At 32.5% G+C, this 25,366-nt stretch overlaps 1 protein-coding gene across 1 annotated transcript in view; it reads right to left on the reverse strand.

Moving 5' to 3' along the window:
- The window catches only part of LRP1B (LDL receptor related protein 1B), a gene marked incomplete at its 3' end in the record, with an annotated part of 1,847,377 nt that overhangs the window by 808,625 nt on the left and 1,013,386 nt on the right, over positions 1-25,366 (reverse strand). Inside the window, exons 8-9 of the mRNA XM_081262419.1 lie at positions 4,406-4,628; positions 965-1,136 (exon numbers count right to left, since the gene is read on the reverse strand). Of these exons, the coding sequence (XP_081118545.1) occupies positions 965-1,136; positions 4,406-4,628 (395 nt within the window). The remainder of the gene's footprint in view (positions 1-964; positions 1,137-4,405; positions 4,629-25,366) is intronic.

Below are 25,366 nucleotides of genomic sequence, written 5' to 3' on the forward strand. Positions count from 1 at the left end.
TCCCACTATAATATATAATTTACCTAGTTATTATATCTACTATAATAGGATGCAAACCTTATGAAGGCAAAAATATTTTCTATGTGTTATTCACTGATGTATTCTCAGTGTACACAGAATATTTTATGGCACACAATAGATGATCCATGAGTAACTAATGAATGAATAAACCCTAATATCGAATTCTTATTAGGTTATTCGCAAAATTCAAAATTGCAACTGCTGTAAACATAGTTATTCAACTCACTTCCTCAACTGTATATATGTTAACATTTAGATAATTCTAGATTATTTTTCATTTGAAGCACAGAAAGAGGATGGAAATTAGAAGTGATGGTTTTTTTATGTTCTCTTATTCTATATGTGACTGAGCCTAAGTTGGATTGCTAAAGAGCACATTTAACATGACATAAAAAATAAAGGGTTTGTGTTTTTGAGAAACACTAGAATCATTGTAACCTTAAAATTAAATAATATATATATATATATATATATATACATATATATATATATATTTTTTTTTTTTAATGAACATATGTTAAAGAACTACTGGGATGAGAAATCAGGAGAGCCAATCAATGACTACAATGAACACCGAAAAAAAGGTTGCAAGGATGTCACCTGATTTATTTCCCCATAATAATACAAAAAAAAAAATGAAAAAGAAAGCATCTGCATTGTCTCTACATACATCACAATTGAAAGCTCCTTCCTGAGTCTAAATCCAGCCATCATTTCAATTCTATGGTTGTAGAAGCGATTCACTAGAAACTGAACAATTTGTCATTTAGACTTGTGAAAGGAGCTCTATTCCATTTTATCAAGCAGACATGCACATTTCTGCTGTCAAACACAGAATTTATGACTCACCACTTTAACACCACACAGGCACAAGGACTATGTCCCAATTCACTTCCTGCTTCCCCCTCCATTATGAAGGTTATGAAGAAGTCCTGCAACTTACCTGTTGGTTGAGTTCTTTTTTGATAGATTCGGATTCCTCGAGCACTTTCTGTTTTAATGAATGAATGAATATCGGTGCCATTAAATCTGTTTATCCTTAAGATGTTGAAGTTATCAGAATTGGTTGCATACAAATAGTCTTCAAACACAGTTATTCCATAAAGATGTCTGACCTATAAAGGGGGTGAAAAATAACTATGATTTTTAATTATGCTGCTTTCAACTTGAAAGAAAAATGGATTGTGATTTATACTGTAGAAAATGTCCATGGTATCAGAGTCAAAAGAATGTTATTTTTCTTCTCTCAAAGAATTCAACATGCACTAATTTAATTTTTCCCCTCTGGAGAAGAAAACATATGTTAAGGTGGATAAAGTAATTCCACATGTATGGGAGAGAATTTTATTCATGTTTCATTAAGAAAACATGTTTCATTAAGAAAACATGTTTCATTGTGACTTTTCAAAGGCCGATGAGATCCACACTTTCAAGCATTTTTAATAACAAGTTATGACACTGATATGTCTATGTATCTATAACTTTATCTATATATCTGTGTGTGTGTGTATATATATATACATATATATATGTATATGTATACTTCCTGCAAAAGCATAGTCATGCCTGTGAAAGGACTAATGAGAAAGCATCTTTGAAGTTTTGTTTTATAAGTTCAAAATCCTTTTTTTTTTTTAAATGAATTACGTTTAGACTAATTCTTGCTCCAGCACGGAAAATAATATATTCAGAAATCACATATTTGCAATAATTGTAAATAAACCATCAATATTTTATTAATAAATTGCATTATTTTAAAAACCTATATATAATAGCAAATTAACTGTTTGCTTTGAGAATCATGATGTTTGTTGCTACTCACACAAATAAATTAGTAATTACTAATTGTTTGGTGGAGGTTTGAAGATTTATGAGAGGCATGGACATCTTAAAATCATGGAAAATGTCCAGTCATGTAGAAGGAAGGACGTGTGCATTTATTTTCTGGTTAAAAATGCACATGGTAGGCACATAGCCTACTAATATTCTTATTTTATACTTAATTTAAAATGGTTCTGGTCCCGGGCTTGATGCAGTTGTAAACTGATTTTCTGTAGTGATTCTGATATGAATTTTTTGTCACTATTTTTAGACAATATACAGAAACATTTTTTTAATATAAGCAGATTTGTAGTTAAGAGCATATGAGAAATTACATGTGGTTCATTGTAAGAATACTTATAGAACAACATTACAAAATTTTCAATCCTAATCAGGAAATCTTGCCAATTCTACAGTGTAAGTAAAACATTTGATGTGTTATCTTTCTTTCATACATGGCTCATTATCTCTATTTCTGGTGCTTTCATATGAGATGAAACTAAAGAAAGACTGGATTACATGTTGTTCTAGGGTCATATTTTATATCTTCATGTTTAGTTTAGAAATGAAATATAAGAATTAACATGGAGAATTGTTCCATGCTAAAAGCAAATAATCCTTTTACATGCATATTTTACTCCACAGTACCTGTGTGTGTATTTCTGCCTAGGATACCAATTGTCAGTTTTGATAGATTCGGATTCCTTGAGCACTTTCTGTTTTAATGAATGGATGAATATCTGCACCATTAACTCTGTTTATCCTTAAGATGTTGAAGTTATCAGAATTGGTTGCATACAATTCTGGTTGCATACAATTGATTGCATACAATTTATTTCAAACACTATTTAGTGTTTCTTTCTTTCTTTCTTTCTTTCTTTCTTTCTTTCTTTCTTTCTTTCTTTCTTTCTTTCTTTCTTTTTTTTTTTTGGAAATGAATGTTTCTAATGTCACTTTCCACATAGCTGACCACCAAGTATACCTATGATCTGATCTGACTTGGGTAAGACATTTTTTGTAATAATTGAAGGCCAGCTGAACTGGTGGCTTTGTCATTAATCTCATACATTTTTAGCTCAAAGTATGAGGCTATCATCCTAGGAGTTTGCTTGGGATATACTCACAGTGATCTCTGCAAAACTGACAATTGGTATCCTAGGCAGAAAGCATAGCTACTCAGTAGACCATTGGTCAAGGAGGAAAATATGTCCACATAATACAAACTCCATATCCACACCTTCCTTCAGAAGGATGTCTCCCATAAATAAGCACACGCTTTCTACTCTGCTAAATACCCCTGTAGTAGTGGGAGGAGAATGAGTTGGTAGATAAACTTCACCAATAGATAGTTCAAATATTTCACAAAATATATCCTTACTGAATTACTTAGTGGCAGACTTAGCATATGTTTAGGGAACCAGAAAAACACAAGTAATAAAATGGGGAAATAAAGGATAATTAAAAACATCAGACATTAAACAAATTAAAGCAATCATGTGGAAAGTCATTTGAAATACTTATTTTTCATTTAAGGTTTAATTTTTTTTAATGGCAAATACATTTTTAAACAGGTCTATCATAGTCATCTTAATGATGAGTTCCTCTAAAGGACATAGTAAAGGTCACTACCTCCAAATATAATTCAAGCTTTTTAAGATGGTTGAAGGTGAGAGAGAAATAAGTGGACTTGCTTTTAATATTTTATTAACATTTAACATTTTATTATTTGTAACCATTCAGATTAATGCATTTTTAACCTGTCAAGGAAACAAGGGATTTCATTTTAAAACTTGTTTAGAAAGAGATATTTAGCAATATAACTCTCTTGCACTGCAAAAGAAAATAATGGAATTCACAAGTATCAGCTCCAAAATCTAAGGATCTCATATGAAATTTGTGCACTCATTGCAATCCAACCAAATTTGAAAAAAAAGTTCCCTAGTGAATAAGGCCTACTTCTACTTGTAGATCTCCTATAGGTGTTCACTGAGTGTCATTTACAAAATCTTAGGATTCAGCAAGAGAAACTAATAGATGTGAGAAAAATTTTGATCTCAGAAATTTTCACAGAATCATCATTTAATTAGGTATTGAATGAGTCAGAAGGCAAAATTTAATCAAACCTATTAAAATAATAAGCGCATTCTGGTGAGTAGATATTTGCTTTTGTTAAAATATCTTCAATGCCACATGGGACAGAAGATAGTTCAGTTCCTTAAACTACTTAAATTAGTTTTTAGTAAGTAGGTCATAATATCTGTCCTGTTCCATTACTTTTCTTTCTCACTAGTACAGCATTTTTATCTCTGTTATTTGTTGTTTTGTTTGTTTTTAGTTCAGGGGACAAGGAGTAAGTAGCAACTTCAGTATCATGGAAATATCACAATAGCACTGTGAAAAGAACAGTCTCCCATTCAGGAAATACACCACTATTTTATGACCCCCTCCCCTTTATAGTTTGACTTCATAATAAATTTCAACCTTGGACACTTCATGCCTTTTTATAGTATTATGCCATTCATTTCATAACCTTAACTGTGTTTTGTAGAAGCCTGGTACTTACTTGTCTCCCTTGAACAATGGTATGTCTATTTTTTCCTTGATAGTCCACTACTCCCACATAGTCCAAGTATAGATCTACCCAGTAAACCAATTTGTTGACTAGGTCTAGTGCCAGTGCAGCTGGCTGCTCTGTCTTTGAATCAATTATCCTGGTTCTGTTCATCCCATCCATGTCACATCGCTCCACTTTGGCGACATTCCCGTAGTCCGTAAAGAAAAGTTTTCTGTTGAAAGAAAACTAAATGTTAAAGTGGAGGAGAGAAAAAAGCATATTTGATGGATCCATCTGTAAAAAACAGAACTTTTCTTTCTAATTTATTTCAGTGGTTACATCTGTTAGCTTCCCATAACCATTTCCATATAATATCACTCATAAACAGAGAAATCTGCTAATGAATATTGCAGGGCATAAGGGAGCAGGTTAACCAACAACTGTAAAATTTCCTCAGAATGAATGACTGTGGTGGGTTTATTTTTGTATTAGGAGAAATGTTTCTTTAAGCCTCACAGAGCTGAGGCACATTCACCACATTCGGTGTGAGCTTCAGAAGTGAGCCAAGTCACCAGGCCAGGGCATGTGAGCAATCAGGCTTTATCTTCAACCTGCTTTTCAAATTGCCTGGTAATGTTTGTCTCCTATAAAAGCTATTATGTGGAGCACAATGATGCTATGAGTAGTAGAGAATAGCAAACCTGGAATGGAATTAAGCAGATGGAAAAGCAAATGTGCTGTTTGTAGCATTGGAAATTAAACATAAATATCACCCTCCCCCAAACCTATCCTAAATTCTCTCAAATATTCCCAAATCACAAAACCTCATAAAGGAAATGAAGGTCATTTCTCCTCAATTTCTCATAATATATTTTGAAGAAAATGCTGAAAAAGGAATGCTGACCTCTGAGATAATGAATCCCTCCATGCAGAGCTAACAGTTTCTGTGAAAGGCTTAAATGTACCCCCAAATACTTTAGGGTCTAATATTATGTTAGTATTCACTATGTTTAGTAAATACAAATCAATTTCAATTAATCTGACAATATTTAACAAGGTTACTCCTCAGAAGACTAAATTACATTTGTAAATCAAAGACCATCTTGTTTTGACTTAAATACAATCTCAAGAATAATCCCATATATAATGATGGAGCAAAAGTAAGATTACCTAGAGTACAGAATATTAGATGTTACAAGTTTGAAGAATTAGTTTTTAGTTACTTTACTCAACATTCTTGAAATAACAGTATGGGTCACCTGTCCAGCTAAAAATCATGTTTTACACTTTAATTTTGATTTAGCTCTTTCTGTTTTGGGAGACTTTGACTAATTTTTAAACATTAATGCATACTGCTCTCTGATAATGTAGGCCAGGCTTTGTTATGAGTATGCATTTCCCCCAAATGTTCTTGAGAGATACATTTATCACAATAGATTCAACATGATTTTTCAAGTGACAGTTCTTTCACGTGAAGAGCTTTCTATTGTAGTGAAGAGTAAATAAAAATAAATATGATACCTGCCTGGTTTATTGTCAAAGTAAAAGTTTAAGATTGCTTGGGGTTGTCTCTGTCTCTGTTTCTCTCTCTCTCTCTGTGTGTGTGTGTGTGTGTGTGTGTGTGTGTGTGTGTGTGTCTGTCTGTCTGTCTGTCTTTCTCTCTCTTTCTTTCCTTCCATTCTACATCTCTACTTTCTTTACCTATAAAGCAATCCGTTCATACCCATGCTCAGGTTTCTGTAAAGAGTACTTCTCTCACATGTTAGATAGTGCCCACTATTTCTGCTACATGAAGCTCACTTTCTCGCCTCAGGATACAATGCCTCCCTTTCTGTAATTCTCTTTTCTTGTCAGTCTATTTCACAAAGGTGAAGAGAAGCTGGTATGTATGTAGTTTGACAGGCACAGGAGTGAGAGGCTCTGGCACACTATGGATTGTGTGATATATACAGACTATGTATAGAGGGTGATATATGGCAGGCAATAGCAACTGTCTATGTAGTGTTTAAGAGGAAAAAATGAATCTGGAGATAAAGACTTTTTTGAAGTCATTTTCAGATGACTTTACTGGATATGATCCTAAAAGAAACAAAGGGAAGAGTGCCAAGACAAGAAACCTGGAGGCCTGCTATTAGAGAAATAGAATCAAAGGAGATCAGAGGTTAGAGATCAGAGGTTCGAGAAAATAGACTTTCATAAAGGTCCAAAAGAGAAAAATTTTAGGATGAAGGATTAAACCGCGTAGTTAGGTCAATCATTTTACAAAGTAAAAAGGAACATTTGTTAAGAAGATATCAGTGAATTTAGTGTTTATTCAAGGACTAGTAACTTTTAGTACTTTTTTTGAGAAGTGTAGTTATCAAAGGAAAGTGGACTACTTCATGATGAACGGTAAATTCTTCTTCCTACAAATTTTTCAGTGATCATTCAGGAATGATGCAAGTGATTCTCATATGTGTTCTAGGTCATAATAAAACTTGTAATAGTAACTCTGGGTAAGTTTTAGCCAAATATGAAAAATTACATATGTATATATATATGTGTGTGTGTGTGTGTGTGTGTGTAATTGACCAAATTTTACTGTTTTAGTGCAAGCATAGGTGAGATGTCACTGAGTTAGAAAAATAAAGTGTTTATATTTTACTCCCAGTACATAGGAGAATACCAGTGCCCAGAGAAGAGTTAAAGTTGTTATTTGGACTAAATTGAACCTTCCTGGGCTTCAGAATCCAGACTATGATGAATTCTATTCACTTTTAAATGAAATTCAAGAAATAGGAGGGTTCTCAAGGATAATACCATCATAGCCATAAAATTACCACAAGAAACTGTAGAACTATAGGCACATGATGTACATGTTTCTTTGTTTTCATTTGTGTTCAATCTTGCTTTAAATTTTTATTTTTAAGAAGCATAACTGTATTACAACTGGCAAATACAAGAGAAGATAAGAGTGTTATGAATTGAAAAATTATTCCTCACTTACCTATAAAATACTTGGCCAAATCTTAGAAAAAAGCAAATAGTGTTTTATTAATCTCATTACCCTATTGATTATTATAATTTCCTATGGCACCCAGTACATTTATCTTATCTTATCTCATAAGAACAGATACTACACTTGACCTTAGCCAAATGACTGAAAAGCAAATATAGCAGATTATTTTTATTTTGCAGATTAAAGAGACACAAAATCCATATGATTAGCCATTACTAGAGCCATAACATGAATGTCAGACCACTTTTTACTCATTTATTTTGTAAGAATTTCAAATTTTGAGAAAAGTTGTAAGAATACTAAAGTAAATGTCTGTAGTTTTCATGTTTACCCACCAGTTCATATTTTGTCCCATCACCTATTCTATGTACTCTCTATACTATCTAATAGTAAACTATAAACATCATGTTGCTTTAAAGCTAAATATTTCAGCATGCCTCCCTAAAGACAAGGGCATTCTCTTGGATAACTATAGTACATCTATTATAATTAACTATACATATAGTTTATTATACACTATATAGTTAATTATATGTATAATATACACATGTATATGTGTATACACATGTATATATATATACATATATTATCCACATACACATGTGCATATATAATACAGTCCTAATTTAAGTTTTGCCTATTGACCAATAATGTCTTTATAGTAATTTGTTGTTCACAATATAACCCAGCATCAGACATTACATTTAATAGTCTTTTCTCTCTAGACTCCTTTGTTCTGGAGTGTGTATCAGGCTTTCTTTGTGGTACTTGCAGTTAACATTTCTAAAGGGTAGATATGAGTTATTTTGAAGAACATCTCAATTTGGTGTTTGCCATATTTTTCTCATAATTAGATCATGTTTTGTTCTTTGAGCTGAAATGCAATCATTCTTACCTATATTGTTACTGTCCCTAGGGCTAATAAACAAGGAGGAATCCCATGAGAGAATATAGATGGTGGCTTAGGAACCCATTTATTCCATATTTTTTAGTATTTCCTGAACGCTCAACTATCTCAACTTCCAGGACCCTCAGTCTTCTTTACAGAATATCCACCTATAGTACCCATGTGCTGTGCAGCCCCTGGTTAAAGCAGGGCCCCCTGTGTAGCCCTCTCCCTTGTTGGAGAAGACCAGGCCTATGTACCATTCCCATAGAACAGCAATTACACATTTCTTCTCCCACTCTTCTTCCCTCTGGTATCAAATATTTTTCACTTATTAAAAAAAATGATAAACTGTGATTGCTATTCTCTTTTTTCTACATTGATTTTTTTTGACACTTCTTTTCTCAGTAACACAAAAATTAAAGTTAAAATAAAACAATGTGCTAACTATTGTCTCTATTTCTAAAATGTGCAATTATTAACTCATATATTATAGTAACACTTCTTTCAACATTTCAATTACTCAAAGATTCTGAAGTAAACTAAAATTTATCATTTTGAATTCATTATCTCATCACATATAGGAAATTTTAATATGACATCTTCATCGATTGTCTGAGCAGCTCTGTTTAACTATAGATACCATATATTTTATATAGTAGAGAACAGCAGGAAACTTTTGAGTGTTGTTGGTAAACTTGCCTGATATAAATCAAAAGTCACAAAGGGAACACTCACAACAGTGATAGAGCACTGTGCGTACAGAGTTATGGTTTCAATCATCCTTGTACTGTAAACCAAAGCAATAATTGTTACACATATTGACATCTTATAGCACATCGTTTTTAGCTCATGAAGATAAGAATTAGTTTTTCTAGTGATGTTCATTTTAAATTACATTTCTATATCGTATTTAAAAGGACATAGATAATTCAAATACATCAGAGTCCTGTCCATGTCTTTAAACTCTTAGCACAGTTAGCCCTGGTTTTGTGTCACCATCTTACCTCTTGAAATTTACTGATTGAATTTGGAAAATTTCAAAAACAGTTCCAAAATTATAATTCATTTCAACTTTTTAAAAATTAGAATATATAAAAATATTTTCAAATGAGGTTACATTAGAAGATATTTTAAATATATTGTAAACAGGAAGATATGAAATGGAGCCTAATTGATAAGGAAGTGAAGCAAAAAAACAGTGGGTTATTTACTGCCAGACATTTTATACATATTTTATATATATATATATATATATATATATATATATATATATATATATATATATATATATTATGTGTGTGTGTGTCTGTGTATTTAACTGAGGCCGAGGAAACCATCCAGGTTTATTACTCATGTATTAATGCTGATAATTGCATTTCTTTCCATTCCAAGGAAATGATACATAATTTCCATAGAAAACTTCATTTTGTATTCCTAGTTTTATAATAATTTAGTGTTATTCAAATAACATCAATAGCAATATAACTTTATATCTGTCTTCCATTATACAAATTTGAAAAAGAAAGCAAATTTATACATTATATAGTCTAATTAAAGTATATTCAGATTTAAAGTAAAATATTAATATTTAGCATTGCAATTCTAAAATGCAATTGCAAATCTGAAAGGGTAATAAATCTTTCACATCGAAGTTTAAATTCAAATTCTATTAGCTCCTGCTACTTAAGGCATGTGAATGATAAACAATTAAACTATATTCTCTGTCTAGTTAAGAACATTCAAGACAGTTATTTATTGATCGTTACTTCTTTGAGGTTTTTGTTTTTGTTGTTTGTAAAATCTCTCTTGTGCTTGGTTTTCAGTTTATACATTAAACACAGAAATTGAACTGGACATATAGATGCCCACTCTCAGCTGCCTACTTTATATTCTGAGAACATTTCTAGTAACGATTTTTCCAAAAAATGTTTGTATTAGATATGTGGCAGAGATGTGGAAGACCCTTTCAACATCCTTAAGTTGTCCTTCTGAAAGTGGCAGCCATATATGCAATAGTATTATATTATTCCTCTCCTTCTTCATAGATAATTAGGACAAGAGGAATTCAAATCTAGGCTTTGCCATGTCATTAGGAATTTTTCTCTTAATAATTTGGACCAAAAGGTGTGGCACTTACCTGCTGGGCAACTGTGCTCAAATAAGAAAGGTGCAGGCAGAGGTAAGATGGGGGGAGAAATGTTGGAGTCTATGTACACAAATGGGGGAGCTAGTTTTGGGAAATAGTTTATACTGAAATGTTAACTCTAAATTAAGGTATCATAAATTTTACATGTAATTTTCATTTAACTCCGGTTTGGCACAAGGTCACTTACAAAGAAATATAATTTAACATAAACCGAAAACATCTGCAATTTTTTCCTCAGTCTGCCATATAAACACATGAAGAAGAATATTAATAATGAGCAGCATTTTTAAAAAAATGCTGTTCTTTGTTCTTCTCCTTTAAATTTAATGTATTACTCAAACTTCAGATTCCCCTGAACACTTTTGGGGAAATCCTTACTAGGAAAGTGGATCAAATTTTTTTCTTTCCCTCTTGTTAATAAGGAAGCATCTTATCTTCTGTTTAGTCAAAAATAAAGCAAAAATATACAGTTGTCTCATCTCCTTCTGAAAGACCTGACTTCATCAATTACTCCCTTTTTTTCTATATCTTCAATTTCTAATTTTCTTATAAAACTCACATTCAATGTATGAATTCTCTTTCCTATTTATCATCTTAAAACAAAACAAACAAAAATTCCTCTCAACCTCAAACTACCTTCCATTCACAGCCCTTTCTTTCCACATTCTATTCACATGTAAACTTTATAGTTCACAAAAGATGACTTCACTTGTTTGCTTTATCACTATTCCTGCTAAATTTTCTTTATTTGGGCAATTATTACCTCCTTATATACAATGACTCATTGCAGAAATTAGGCATCAATTCTTCATGAATTCTCCTTTATTTTTTGAGTCCAATTCATTACTATATCCTGTCATTTAAATCTCCAAGACATGTTTCAAATAAATATATATATTTGCTATATAAATATATATAAATATTTATATATAAATATTTTTATATACACATATATATGTATATATTTATCTCCATGTCTACTTCTCTTTCCTAAACCAAGTCTCCATCATATATTACATGGACACTTATACCATACTACATTTTTGAGAAGGCTCATGTATTAAAAGCTTGGTCTCTGGAACATAGTATTATTTGGAGTTACAGAGTCAAAATAAAACTTTCTTCATTACAACATGATTATACAAGGTATTTCGTTATAGTAACAGAAAACGAACACATACTCCACCTATATATCTTACATTATTCTTCTCAAAGTAGACATTTTATTCAAATAAAAAGTGGATTATATACTCTAAAACCTTTCTATAGCTGCTGAAGGCAATTGGAATAAGTTCTCATATACTTAACATTGCCAATCATGATGAGATAGTTTGTTCTCTGACTCACCATTTAATGACATCTGTTTCCATTTCTTATCCTTTGGCTAGCTAATAATTTCCTTCTATATTTCTAATACCTTAGTAATTTTTCCATTCCTTAAATAATCCGAGCAGTTTCTTCCTTTGCGTACTTCATAGATTCTGTCTCACTGTTTGAAAAAAATTCTGCAATTCTATTTCAAATTTGGCTTTATTTTTCAATTTAAACATCAATTCCTGTGAGAAATATTTCCTATTTTTCAAATAGTAATTAGGTTTTACTTACATAATCTTATTATATTCTAATTTTAATAGTACCACTCTATATTTTATTGAAAAAATATACAGACATCCACAAACAATAATATGTATACAAGGTGTCTATTAAATAGACTATAACCTCCAAAGGAAGAGAGGCTATATGTATCTATCTACCTACACTCACAGATATAGATGGTTAGATACTCATATATTCATCAGGTTTGGGGTAACCTCTGGACAGATTTCTTCATATTGAAATAATAAGATCTAAGGCTGGAATTGAAATTAGATTTAAGAGAGAAAAGTGAATGAGGCCATTCTAACACGGGGGGGAAAAAAAACATTTTCCACATTAACAAGCATAGCTTACTGGGATTCTACTTCAGAAACAAGTCATTAGTTAATAAATTATTGGTTTGCTTATTTTGTTAGCATTACCATTTTTTTTTGCACATATACTTCCTTTTAAATTATTTGCAGAAGTAGTGAAATAGGTCATAATTAGAGTTTGGTCCTATTTGTCAGGTAAACTTTCACTTTTAATGACATTTCTTCAATATTTACTTCAAATTACCTGCAGATTCCAGTTTATAAAATGCACTTGGATGTATTCCCAAGAGATTTAGACTATCTAATTCTGGAATCTAGCAAAAACCTTTGTTTATTTCAAAATAGGATATTTATGTAATTGACCTAAATTTTAAGCTACAATACTGTCCCCAGTGAGGTGGCTAGACTGGAAATGTTGAACAATTAGTTAGGCAAATTGCAACTTGGTAGTATATAGGAAGGAGAGATGGAGATATTTGGGGGTCCACATTAACAGGATTTGATAATTAATTGAATATATATGAGAATGAATAGAAAGCACCATTTTAATATAATATTAATTTTCATTAATTAAATTTATTTTGTTTTACTTTATAGTGCTGAGGATGGAACCCAGGATCTCACACAAGCAAGGCCAGTGCTCTACTGCTGAAATGTACACCTAGCCCCTAAAATGTATTCTTTAATTTATCCTGCCTTTGGGTTTTTCTTAAAAAAAAAATCTTCCTATCTTATATGATCTCAGGGTGCCATTCCATTTCCTAAAAAGAATGAAGTATAGAATTTGGGCATATTACTTTTCATAACCAAAGGCAGTGCTATCTTAGGACTCCTTCAGAGGTCTATCTGCAGGATGCCAGTACTCAAAAACTCATGCTAAATATACTTGGATCATGTGGAACAGTAAAATATTTGATGTAATATATTGGAAGTCAGAAGTTGTTCTTTGAGATATGCAGAGGTGCAAAACCTCATTTCCACACTTAAGGGAGTCCTGTTGGTTTATATAGGCATATTTCTGAACTGAAATAACACAGATGGCTGTCTCAGAAGCAACAGAGGAAAGTATTCATGAAGTTGTGGACTGCTGTACAAACCTGGCTCACTGCTATGCTAATTACCAGTTAGCTGAACCATCTATGTCTATTTTAAATTCTTTCTAAATGGAAGAAAACAGTGTGAGAAAAGATGAGACTTTAACTACAACACAGCTGACTTTAATATTATTTATTGTTTATACTTGTGTTTACATCTCATTATGCTGTTGGAATACAATGTGCAATAATATTTCAGTGATAATAAAGTCATGTGATTAAATAGATGAAAATCACACAGGAAAAAGATCAGAATTGTTTGTTGTTGTTCAATGTTCACTGTCCCAGCTATGAAATGCAGATATACTTTTAAAAACATATAAAGGCAAATATTCTATACAGCAACAACTTTTTAATAATGGTTTTGTCCAATTTTCCTGATTAAGTTATGAGCCCAAAGACAGTGTCAAGCTTAAGTTAAATGTAGATAAGACTAAAGTGGCCAAATAAAGCTTGTAAAGGTGAAAAGAAAAAAACCTTACTTAGTTGACAAAACATGTATTCTGATAACTGTCAGATACTTCCAGGCTTCTTGACCAGTATGAGCTTCGGGGATTCCATCAACAATCAATTTTGTAGGGTTAGTTTGACAGGTACGCCAACAAACATGCATTTCTACAGGTGTATTTTTCTGGCAATGGGATTAATACTCAAAAAGGTAGACAGATGTCCATGCTGTAAAATAGCGATTCTTAAATCTTACCGTGAAAAATGGTCACTCGGCGAGTTTACAAAAATCATTTAAGTCTTATAATGAACATGGTGGGAATTTTGAGAGTATCTAACAAGACTGAATATTTGTTTACCCTTTAAACCAGTAATCCTTGTTTTAGAAATTTATCTTGATCCATCCTTACAAATAAGAAATAACACGTGCACTAAAATATTCATTGTGACATTACTAATAACGGCAAACTACTGAAAACCAGCTCTTCTTTCTCTCCATATTTATTAATTTCTTCCTGGAAAACTGGGCTGTAATTTCTGGGAATACAACAGGGAATTCTAAAGCATCTGGCCTACATCCCTAGAAAGAATCGAAAGTAAGACCATTGAAAACAAATGAACTTCAGAATTTATGAATACTTAGAGGTAGCTTGGAAGGGTAGTTATGCAGATTGTTTATTGATAGCTCCCCTCTCTTCCAACAAGCTTTGTTAGTATCATAGAGAATTGAAAACAATAGGCTACTGAATAATGGTAACATTGTCCTAAGTTTTGTAATTCATAACATGTAGGTCAATTTGTTTTTAATTGTAGGAAAACAGATTGTTTGAATCATATTTGTATTAAAAATTCTTCCTAGAGAGTCTCAGGTTGTTTGCTGCTCCATCTTCATGACTGCCCTCCCCATCAATGTTAGAGCCTATGAGATAAGCTTTACATGTGAATGTAGCAAGATGGGGTCTCCAGTTATTCAAAACTAATCTGGTTATTACTGTGAAAATATTTTATATATGAAATTAACATCTATAGTCAACAACTTATAGGAAAAGAGTATTTTCAATACCTGTGTGACCCTGATCTGATTAGTTGAAAGAACTGGATACTGTGGTATCCCTAAGGTGAGATAAATTCTATTTGTGTACTAAAGCATCCACATGTGCTCCAGAGTTCTAACCTGCCCTTCCTGACTGCCTGCACTACAGAATTCAATGTAAGTAGCCAGACCCCACTGCATATATGCATATTATATATTTCCAAGAACTACATACATATTTTATATGCTCCTATCTATTTTGGGGGTAGAACTCTGGTACAGGGCCTCAAAACCTATTTAGGTGAACACCCTCCTCCCAGTCAATCTACTTCATTTGGTTAAAACTATAATCTGAATGAGGTTTTAGATTTGAGCAAAAACTTTAAGGAGGTAATTTTTCAAAACCATTGGACCTGAATTGGAATGACTTGAGGCTGAAACTTCTGAAGCTCTCATTAGTTATTATCTAAAAAAGCCAAAATCAAATGAGAAAGACAGAAGTTGGGGCCTATTTAGAATCATCAAATCCAGTCATGCCAAAGTCAGCACTTCTGGTTTTGTTTTGTTACTAATTTGTGCCAATAACGTTCCCAATTTGCTTAAGCTTATTTGATTGCAGTTTTATAACATTTGTAATTCAAAATTGCAATTGTAATGGCATAAACATGCATGTTTAATGTAAATGGTAAGTGGACACTTACTACCACTACAAGAAAAAGAGAAGTCAAATGTTCTACTGACAATAAGTATATTAAGTAATTGTTGCCTATAAAATTAATTTAAAAGAGAAGCCGGAATTACTATAAATTTAAGTAAAATTTATTTGGATAATTGTTGATTTTGATAAATACACTCAGAAAACTTCAGAAGTCCAAAAATATACATCTGTAATATTCTCAACAACTATTTCCAATTTATACTTTTTCCTCATAATCAAGACATCACTGGTAAAAGAACAAAGTCTATATTTCATAACAAATAAAAGGAAAAACACAATTAAAAATATATTCAATTTTCATTTGCCGGTTAACCGGTCATAAAAAGAAAAAGAATAAAAGAAAAATTCCATGAAATAAAATATAAAAATCGCACTTCCTTAATACTATGCATAACAGGATCTGATCACCTTTTCAAGTTCAATTTCACAGTTAAATGTGTTTCCAAATATTTATAAAACAAAAATGAAAATTGTACAGTAGAATCAATATCAGCTAAAGATCTACTAAGCTACATTAAAATGTTGGGGGCTAAATTCCAATTGGTTGGTGACCAGGATATTCCAACTAAAATGTATTATCCATCCTGAACCTAGTCAGCAGTCTCTGACGTTGGCATTCATTGTGAAATATAGAATACTATGATTAGAAAATTCAGTCTGGAATATCTGCCTGGTTCATTAATGTTTTTTTTCTCAAGGCAACAGAAAAGGGCCTTCCTTCTAGCATGTATTTAGCTCTTACAGTCCAGTTTCCATTCCATGGAAGTCCTTCCCACCTCTGCTTCCTCTCCTTGCTTACTAGAGCAATGGTGGACCTAGCCCTATAACACCCAATCTATTGGATGGACTAAGTCAATCAGATCTGTTTTGTAAGATTGTGACACAAAAAGCCAGTAGTGGCTATTAAAGTTAATGGATTTATATAGTCAGGGCATGGATTAGGTTTTTTTTGGGGGGGAGGGGGAGCAGTACTGGGGTTGAATTCAGAGGCACTTAATCACAGAGCCACATCTCCAGTCTTTTTTTATATTTTATTTAGAGACAGGATCTTGCTAAGTTGCTGAAGCTGGCTTTGAACACCTGACACTACTGCCTCAGCCTCTCAAATTGCTAGGAGTAAGCCACCATGCCCAGTTTACCTATGCTTTCCATTGCTGTATAAGTGCAAAAGAAAAGGCTCATGAGGAGGAAGAGAGATGGGGTGGGATAGGGAGAGTGCCTGCTGAAACAGATACTCACCTCTGAAATAAGAACAGTTTGTTGGGGGTTTTGGGGTTTTGTTTTGTTTTGTTTGTTTTGTTTTGTTTTTTATGCTTAGAATGGAAGTTGAAGGGCTCCAACCTATTTTCCTATTAACTTGATACTGAATATTTTTGGAGTAATGAGCCAGAATTTAGAAATGATTAAAAAAAATTTACTTCAAGTGATAATATCAATTTAAAAATCCAGTTCAAAATGTAATGCTCAATTGTACCACATAAAAATAAATTGGGCTAATGTTGACCTGCATACTACCATGATGAACTCTTTTTATCCTCTGAAGATAGTAAAATTACTAAATTATAATAGAGACCTCAAGAGATAAAGTGCTTTCCTAGGATCATATAGGTAAGTAATTACAGGGTTTGATTTAGAACTCCAGGTCTCTTAATTTATGGAAATATGCTGTGCTCCATTTCCTCTCAATATTTCCCTCTCCTCCTATACAGTGTTATGGACTTAAAAAGCCACACATTCTTATAGTTCTAATATACTGAATTTAACTCTCATTTATAAATATAAGAACAGTATTTAGGCGTCTTGCCTTTCTTTTCCAATTAGAGAGTAGGAGCTCTGGGAAAATGAGTCAGTTGTCACTATAGTATCACTAAAGTACATAGAACATTTTCTGTGTCTGGTAAACAAATGAGAGCAATAACAACAGTGCACTCTTGAGTTTCCACTAGAGTATTTGGACTGCTGAAGTCACTATAGGTAGAGCTCTAATGTGCTAAATGACTGTGAAAGGTTAATTGATGCATTTGCATTATTCATCATTTTTCCTACATATGTAAATAGAGATGATAGCACTTATATGTAAAGAGCTTGGAGACTGCTAACTGAAAATGAGTGTAACTCACTCATGGCCTTTTTCATATTTGAACACACTGTGGTAACTCTGCAAATAAAGATGCTCTAAAAATCTTTAAACTTGGTTTCCTTCTTCCTGCTCTCCCTCAATTCCTTTCTTCCTTCTTCACTCTTGCTTTTCCTTTCTTCCTCTCTTTTTATCAATAGATATGAATAAATTTTCAAAGACAGTTCTATTCAGTAACAATTTGTGTGTGTGCCTGTGTGTGTGTGCGCGCGCGCACTTGTGTGCGCTCATCTGAGTATAATCAGTAATAAATACTGGTTAGAGTATTGGCTTCAGATAAATTATTTATGAAGACTATATGAAACGCTTTGTGAAAGATGATCTTATTTACCATAAGGTATACTACTGAAATTGTTTTAAATAAAACATTAAATTGGAAGCAATTTGAGAGTAGAGACAAAAAAAAAATCTAAGTCTATTTGATATAATTCACTTATTTTTTAAGAACCCGACCCATATCACTATATCTGAATTTTCACCCTCAACCAATATTTATGCAGTATTAGAAAAGCAAATAGCTTGACAAAAATGACTTACATCAATATAACCTATATGCTAAACAAAGATCAAAGCTTTAGATTCATAATGTGCTCACATTGGAATATAAAACTCTATAGAAAAGCAAACAGAAGTATATAGAACTATACAGAAATGGAGCAAGAAGCCAACAATGAGTAGGAAAGTCATAGAAGACCCGGAATTTGGTAATTTCAGGAAGATTGCTCTCTGTCAGGTATTTGCCGCCTAAGTGGGAAGGTTGACCTATGGCATTGTGCTTTTGAGTTTTCTCTGAAATTCCAAACAAAATCTGCTCTCTGGTATTCCTAATCATTGAATAGTAAATAAAATCTTCCTGATTTTGTTTCTTTGTGGTTGCTTTCTTTTCTCTCTGGATCCCTAATTGCATAATTTTTATTCCAGCCTTGTTAACTGTCTCTAGTTCCTTAATATTAATGCTTTTATAATTTGATTTTTCCTGTTTTAAAAATACAATAGTATGCTGATTCTGATTACTTTGATATTGCAATTTAGAATACTCTTTGAACAAAGGTGGTAGTGTATGTATAAGTAGTAAAAACTTCAAAGATAAATATTAATTTATAATTTTGTTCAATAAATATTTATTGGACATCCAATTTGTCAGACACTGTGTACGTCAGGCATACATTATTTTAAGACTTGGTATAAGATGACACATATAAAAGACATAGCCTGACCTGGGTTTAAATTTTCACTCTGTGTTTAATGAACAAATTTCTTCCAAAAAAGTTTATTCATTTCAGAGTCCCAGCTTCTTCATCAACAAAATTAGAAAAGGAATGCCCAGAAAGAATATGTTCAACTAAATTAAATGAAATATAGTAGTGTTTAGCATGCAGAAGGTTCCAACATGAACATATTTCCTTTCTTTCTCTGTTCCATACTTATTATTTCATATAATGCTCTCTTTTGATGGTTCTTATTAGTTGAAATTTTGGGGAAAATGATAGGAAATAGAAATGAGTATCAAGTTATAAATATCAATTGCTGGAAAATAGGACTCTGATTTTTTTTTTTTTTTTTTTTTTTTTTGCCAATAGGACTCTGATTTCTGTATTTAGTGAGTCTCACTTCCATGGTAAGTAAGCTAATAAAATTCATGTTAATATAAAATTAACATTATAATTATAGGCCATGGAAGAAAAAAGGAGATGCTGCTAAGGGGCACAATATAACTTATATTGAATTGAGCTCCAGGTAACATTCAAGCACAGTCCTGGGTACCACTGATAAGTTGAAGAAGGTCTGTCTGCTGCCATCAAGATTTTCATAAACTCTCACAACTTTTGTAGACACTTATTGTAAATTAGACCTGTTGAGAGCTCTTGGCAAAAATACAAATGTATTTTTCAAATAAAAGAGTGCCAATAGATAAAATATAAAAATTTTCATAAAGACTTTTATGTAATTCCACATTAAAACTACCTTATTTTCCTATCTGAATGAAAAATGTGAGCTAGTAATGGCAATGGGAAAAAGAAAAATGAGCACATCTCTGTGTGAAATGAAAAAGAAAAAGAACTTTACAACTCCATTCCCGGACAAGTCTTATTTTACATTTGTACATATAATTGGAAAGAAAGAGCACACTGAAAATGTCCAAGTTAGCAAATCATACTAAGCTTTTACTAAAAGAGTGGGGGAATGCCAAGTCAATAAGCATAGACTGTAGAAAAATCTCAAGAGGCTGTAACTTGGCAGAAAAACGACATATGAGGTTCAAATGAACAACTTTAAGGTAATGCATTTAGGAAAAAGAGTTAAAATTATTTGGATAGGAAGCTGGCTCTATTCTTACTGCTTACTCAATTGGTCCACACAGGTGATCTCACTGTAATACTTTTATATGCTTTGTTGAGACTATAATAAAAATAAAGGATTCTCTCAAGACATCAACCTAATGTGTGGCAGTGGCCAAAATAGGATATAATCAGAGATGTATTCAAAACAAAATGAAAACATTATTGTATACATGTAAGTCCTATCACAGAGAACTTTTAGGGGTATAGCAGGTTTAGTTCTACTTTCAGATTTCCAGACAGGTATAATAAGCATTAGTAAAGTGTTGAACATAACCAGTGATCAGGTGGTAAAGACATTGTTGGGGTTGGCAGGTGAACTTTCATTATAAAAATAGAATATAAAATAATTCCAAATTTCATATTTAATTCCATATTTTAAAAATATGGAATGGAAAAGTTTGACAATGAATCTGAGGAAATCTATAAAATCCCTTAATTTTTATAGGCTCTCTCAGGCATGATTAATTGTGACCATCTTCCCATAAGCCTTGCTTTATGAATGCACCAAAATGGCCATGCTTGATAGTTTGTGAATTCCACACTGTGAATTCCACACTCATTCTGTTCAACCACACTCTTGAACACAAGTGACCAGTCAAGGTTACAACCTGGAACCAAGAGTAACAAACATGTTTACGCATAAGCTAAGAATTCAAAGAAGAAAATTATTTATTTTCAGTGCTTAACTACGGAATCTACAATTGTTAGTAGTGGGAAAACGCTGGAAGAACATTCTGATAAAAACTTTTTCACAGCAGCTGGACATAGTGCAGGCCTGTGATCCTAGCACCTCGGGAGGCTGATGAAGGAGAATCCCAAGTTTAAGGTCAGCTCCAGCAACTTAGTGAGACACTGACTCAAATAAAATAAAATAAATAAACAAATAAAAGGACTGGGGATGAAGCTCCCAGTTAAAGCATCCCGGGGATCAATCTCCAGTACAAATTTTTTTTTCATGGCAAAAACTATTTTCAGCTTCAGTCTTCCTGAGTGCTTTACATAAACACTTGGTTCCAGACTAATTATATCTAATAATGTAATGACATGTTTGACTATCATTTTTGAAAAGGTCTGTGTTCTTGCAATTGAACAAACTTAATTAAAACACAGAATAGGCATAAACATATTAACTAAAATTTAACATGATTAGTATTCAAATCATGGTAAAGTGAAAGGAGGCAAAGTGAACAGGAAGGGGAAATAATGATCAAAATAATAGAATTTTGCTTATGAAGGATACAGTACTAAATAAAATGGATAAACTTACTATTTACCCTAAACTATAGCAAAGTGTTTGACATTATGGGCTTAAGAGAAAAAAAAATCAAATTTCGTTAATATTAATTCACTTTGAAAAAATTACTTCACAATTTTATGGCACCATTACCTTATATTTGAAAGAGAGAAAATAAATATATTTGATTATTGTGAGAATTAGACAAGTAAATAGATATGAAGTTCTTAGTAGAGTACCTTGCATTCTTCCCTTAAATCCTCATATTAAAGAAATATTATTTGTTATTAGAAGCTGAAAATTAAAGTACATATGTTCATGAATGCATGACCTTGTGTCACAACATAAAAACTAAAATGTTTTTAAGGAAAATGACTGTACCTTTTGATACAGTCAAGTCTGGTTAGATGGTCCCAAATCTTCATACCGTTTAGGCATCTCATTAACTTGTTAGGAGTATGGACAAGCCAAATGCACTTCAGGACAAGGAAAATGTTAAGAGACTTTACATGAAAATATTTTCCATGCACTGATAATGCATATTAAATGCAAAGCATATGCAATAAACCACAGAGAAATATAAAGCTTCTAACACATTATCATATTTTGGTGCTGTAGATGTTGTTCAATTTATATGTACTATGCTGTGGTCTCAGATGCAGGAGAGTAAAGTGGTTCCTTTTCTCTTTACTTTCAGTACTTACTTTCTGTATAGCATTTGTATATAGATACCCTCTATTTCTATGTTGATCACAAACTTCTTGCAGAGTAAGTCCATGTCCTATGTTTCCTGCTTCACCCCCAGCTTATATCAAAAATATTGAAACTTTAAATTGAAAGAACATCTTTTATCTACATTCACCAATTTTTAAAATGTTGCCCTTTGAGAGAAGATAGATAAAGGCAGAGCAGAGAGAAAGGTTGGAGATAGGAAGAGAAAGTATGAGAAGTGCATGTGTTTTATATACATATACATTGTTCTTTTTCTCCTGTTCAACACTTTTGAATAAATTGCAAACACCATGATTTCACTTCTGTGTGTTTCTACAAAATAATAAGACATTCTCTAATACAAATATAGGACAAATTTTGTCCCCCACAAAATTCATGTTAAAGCCCTTACCTCTAGCACCTTAGCATCTGACTGTATAGACTTTATTTTGATGCAGGGCCTTGGAAAGTGTAACTAAACTAAAATGAGCCCATTAGTGAAGGCCCAAATCTTATCTGATTGATGTTTAATTTTTCTAAGAAGAAGAAATTAGGACTCAGAGGCACCAGGGATGCAGGAACCCAGGGGAAAGATTGTGAAGATTGTGTGAAGTTGGCCATCTGCAAGCTACAAAGACAGGCCTCAGGAAACCAATCCTGCCAATATCTTTATCTTAAACTTCTAAACTCTAGAGCTGTAACAAAATAATTTTTTGTGGTTTAGGCCACGCAGTCTGTTGCATTTTGTTATGGTAACCCTAGCAAACTAATATATAATTTTATTACATTATGACAAGTAAATTTAACATGGTAACATAATATTATCTACTATACAGTTTACAGTCAAAACTGTCTCATTGCTATTTTTAATTCCAGTTTTAATAAAGTTTGTCACTAACCTCATCTCCTTTAATCTAGAATAGCTTCTCTCTTATTCCTTTTCACTTAAGACATTGACTTTAAAAGAAAACAGAGAGCATATATATGATGGAATGTTTACAATATGGATTGTCTGAAATATAGACTTCTCCTCTTGTAATTCAGTTTGGGTTATGAATTTTGGCAACAGTAGATAGGCACTGTTGGTAATTTCCATGGCATCATACCAGGGGGAGCATCAGGTTTATATGTTCCCTAATTGATGCTAAGTTTGATCACATGCTTAATTTGGTATTTTCTAAATATCTCCCTGGAAAGGTTTATGTTTCCCCTATTAGTTAATAAGTAATCTGTGGCATGCTGCTTTGAGACCATATGATCACCTAACTCCTCAGCAAACTTTTACTCAATAATTTTAGCACTTAGTGACTGTTGACTGAATCAAGTGTAATAATAATAGTTAAGAATGATCATTTTTTTACTTCTAAATTTCCTAGAAATTATTGAGACCATGAATCCCTAAAGATCTATCCCTAAAATTTGCACATTTCTATATTTACACTAATTTAATTCTATCCAATAATTCTTATTCTGATTCATGTTTCATAATTTATTACCACCATTATTCTTTTAGATGTTTAAATTGTTTCCAAAATTTTGATCATTTGAAGTTCCTGAACTTTTTCTTTGCTTTTTTAATTTTTATATTTTTCTTTTTAGCTTTAGGCACCTAACACAAACTATATATTCAAAAGTTAATCAAAAAGCAAAATGATTTAATTGAATTGAAATTTGAAGGTTGATAATATACACTTAAGAAGGTACTAAGTTAGTATGACATGTTAGTATTCACATATACAATAATTTCAAGAACTAAGGAAACATCATACTAAGAAAAAGTCTGTACAAATAGTCATATTAGAATAACTACACTGCTCGGTGATCCTAAAAGGGATCCAGCAATGAGCCAGCCCTTTGATTCCATCCATCTCGTCATGAATAGACACCCTCAGCAGCTAGTCAATGCATGCTCTTTCAGTAAACAGCAGGGTGGTATCAAACATATCAATCTCAGGAAGATTGCTTATTGCTCTGTACTCCAATGGTTCCCTTGTTGCCAGTGACACATAATACCTGTGGAAATGGGAAGGAACTCAATGGCAGCTATTGAAGTGGTCTACAGAAATTAGTATTTGCAGAAAATAGGCATCCCGCTTATGTACCACTGATGGTAAATATAGGCCTGTGGTGGCAGAAATGCAGATTCATCAAACTGAGTTTCAGAGACATAGAAGGTAGAATACAGTTAAAAAGCCACACTATTCTCTCCAAACTTGCAATCAGTAAATGAAGTAAACTGAAGTCTATTCATTCAAAATTATTACTGTGTACTTATCAGCTATTATGCACATTATGCTGGCATAAAGGAAATAATATGATGCTTATTAACTCTGATTTGTGCTCAGTCCGATTCTTCCTTTCTCTATATTTCTCAGTCAGGTTATCAGACCCAGGAAAATAAAAGCAAAGAAGGGACAATTTGGCCATCCTACCAAGACTTTCTACCTATTTAGATTAAAACCCCTAAAGTGTATGCATCCCACCTATGTAATGGTGAATTCTGATATTTTGCTGTGAAATTTATAAGCATTTTTACCCAGATTGAAGCAAATAAACCTGTTCAATCTTAATTCAATCACCAAATATTTACATAGTACCTACTAGGGGACAGCAATGTAGGATGAACAAGAACTAGATAGGTGAAAAGACACTTTCCTGCCAGCAGGGAACTCAGAGAGTATTAGAAAATCATTCATGCAAACAAACAATTAGCACTCAAGATGAGCAAAGGTTTAAAGGGGAGGAATACGTCTGCCAGAGGGAATCAGGGAAAACTTTGGAGTGTGAAGCTTGAGTGCAGACCTGATGGGAGAATAGAGTCTGCCAGATTGATTCAGGACAAGCTCGGGTTGTGTGCAGAGCCCAGAAATGACTGAGCATGCAGAACTCCAGACACAAGTTTAGTTCACAGAGCTAATATCATGGGTTAGATACTGAAGACTTTATCACGAATGAAGTTCAAAAAATTCAATTATTTATCCAAAGTTATATAATTTGGAATACAACTGGGCTTTAAGCCATGGTTTTCAGGTTTACAGAATGTACATCTAGTTATCTTTCTAGTACAGCGAATTATCTTCCTGGTGGGGGACTAAAAGAGGAGTGAAAAAAGGTATAGTATTTTTTTTCATATTTGACACAAGTAGAGGGATATATGACATTAGGTAGGGCTATTCCAATTGTAAGAATTACATGAAAATAGACACCCATATATAATTCAGTAAAAAACATGAAAAGAGGCTCTTCTTATTTTTCATTCAAAGAAGAAACATTGTTGATCCCTGACAAACCAAAAAGGGGGAAAAATATAT

This window comes from Spermophilus citellus (assembly GCF_964194105.1).
Source record: "Spermophilus citellus genome assembly, chromosome: 11".
In the NCBI taxonomy this organism is placed as follows: domain Eukaryota; kingdom Metazoa; phylum Chordata; class Mammalia; order Rodentia; family Sciuridae; genus Spermophilus; species Spermophilus citellus.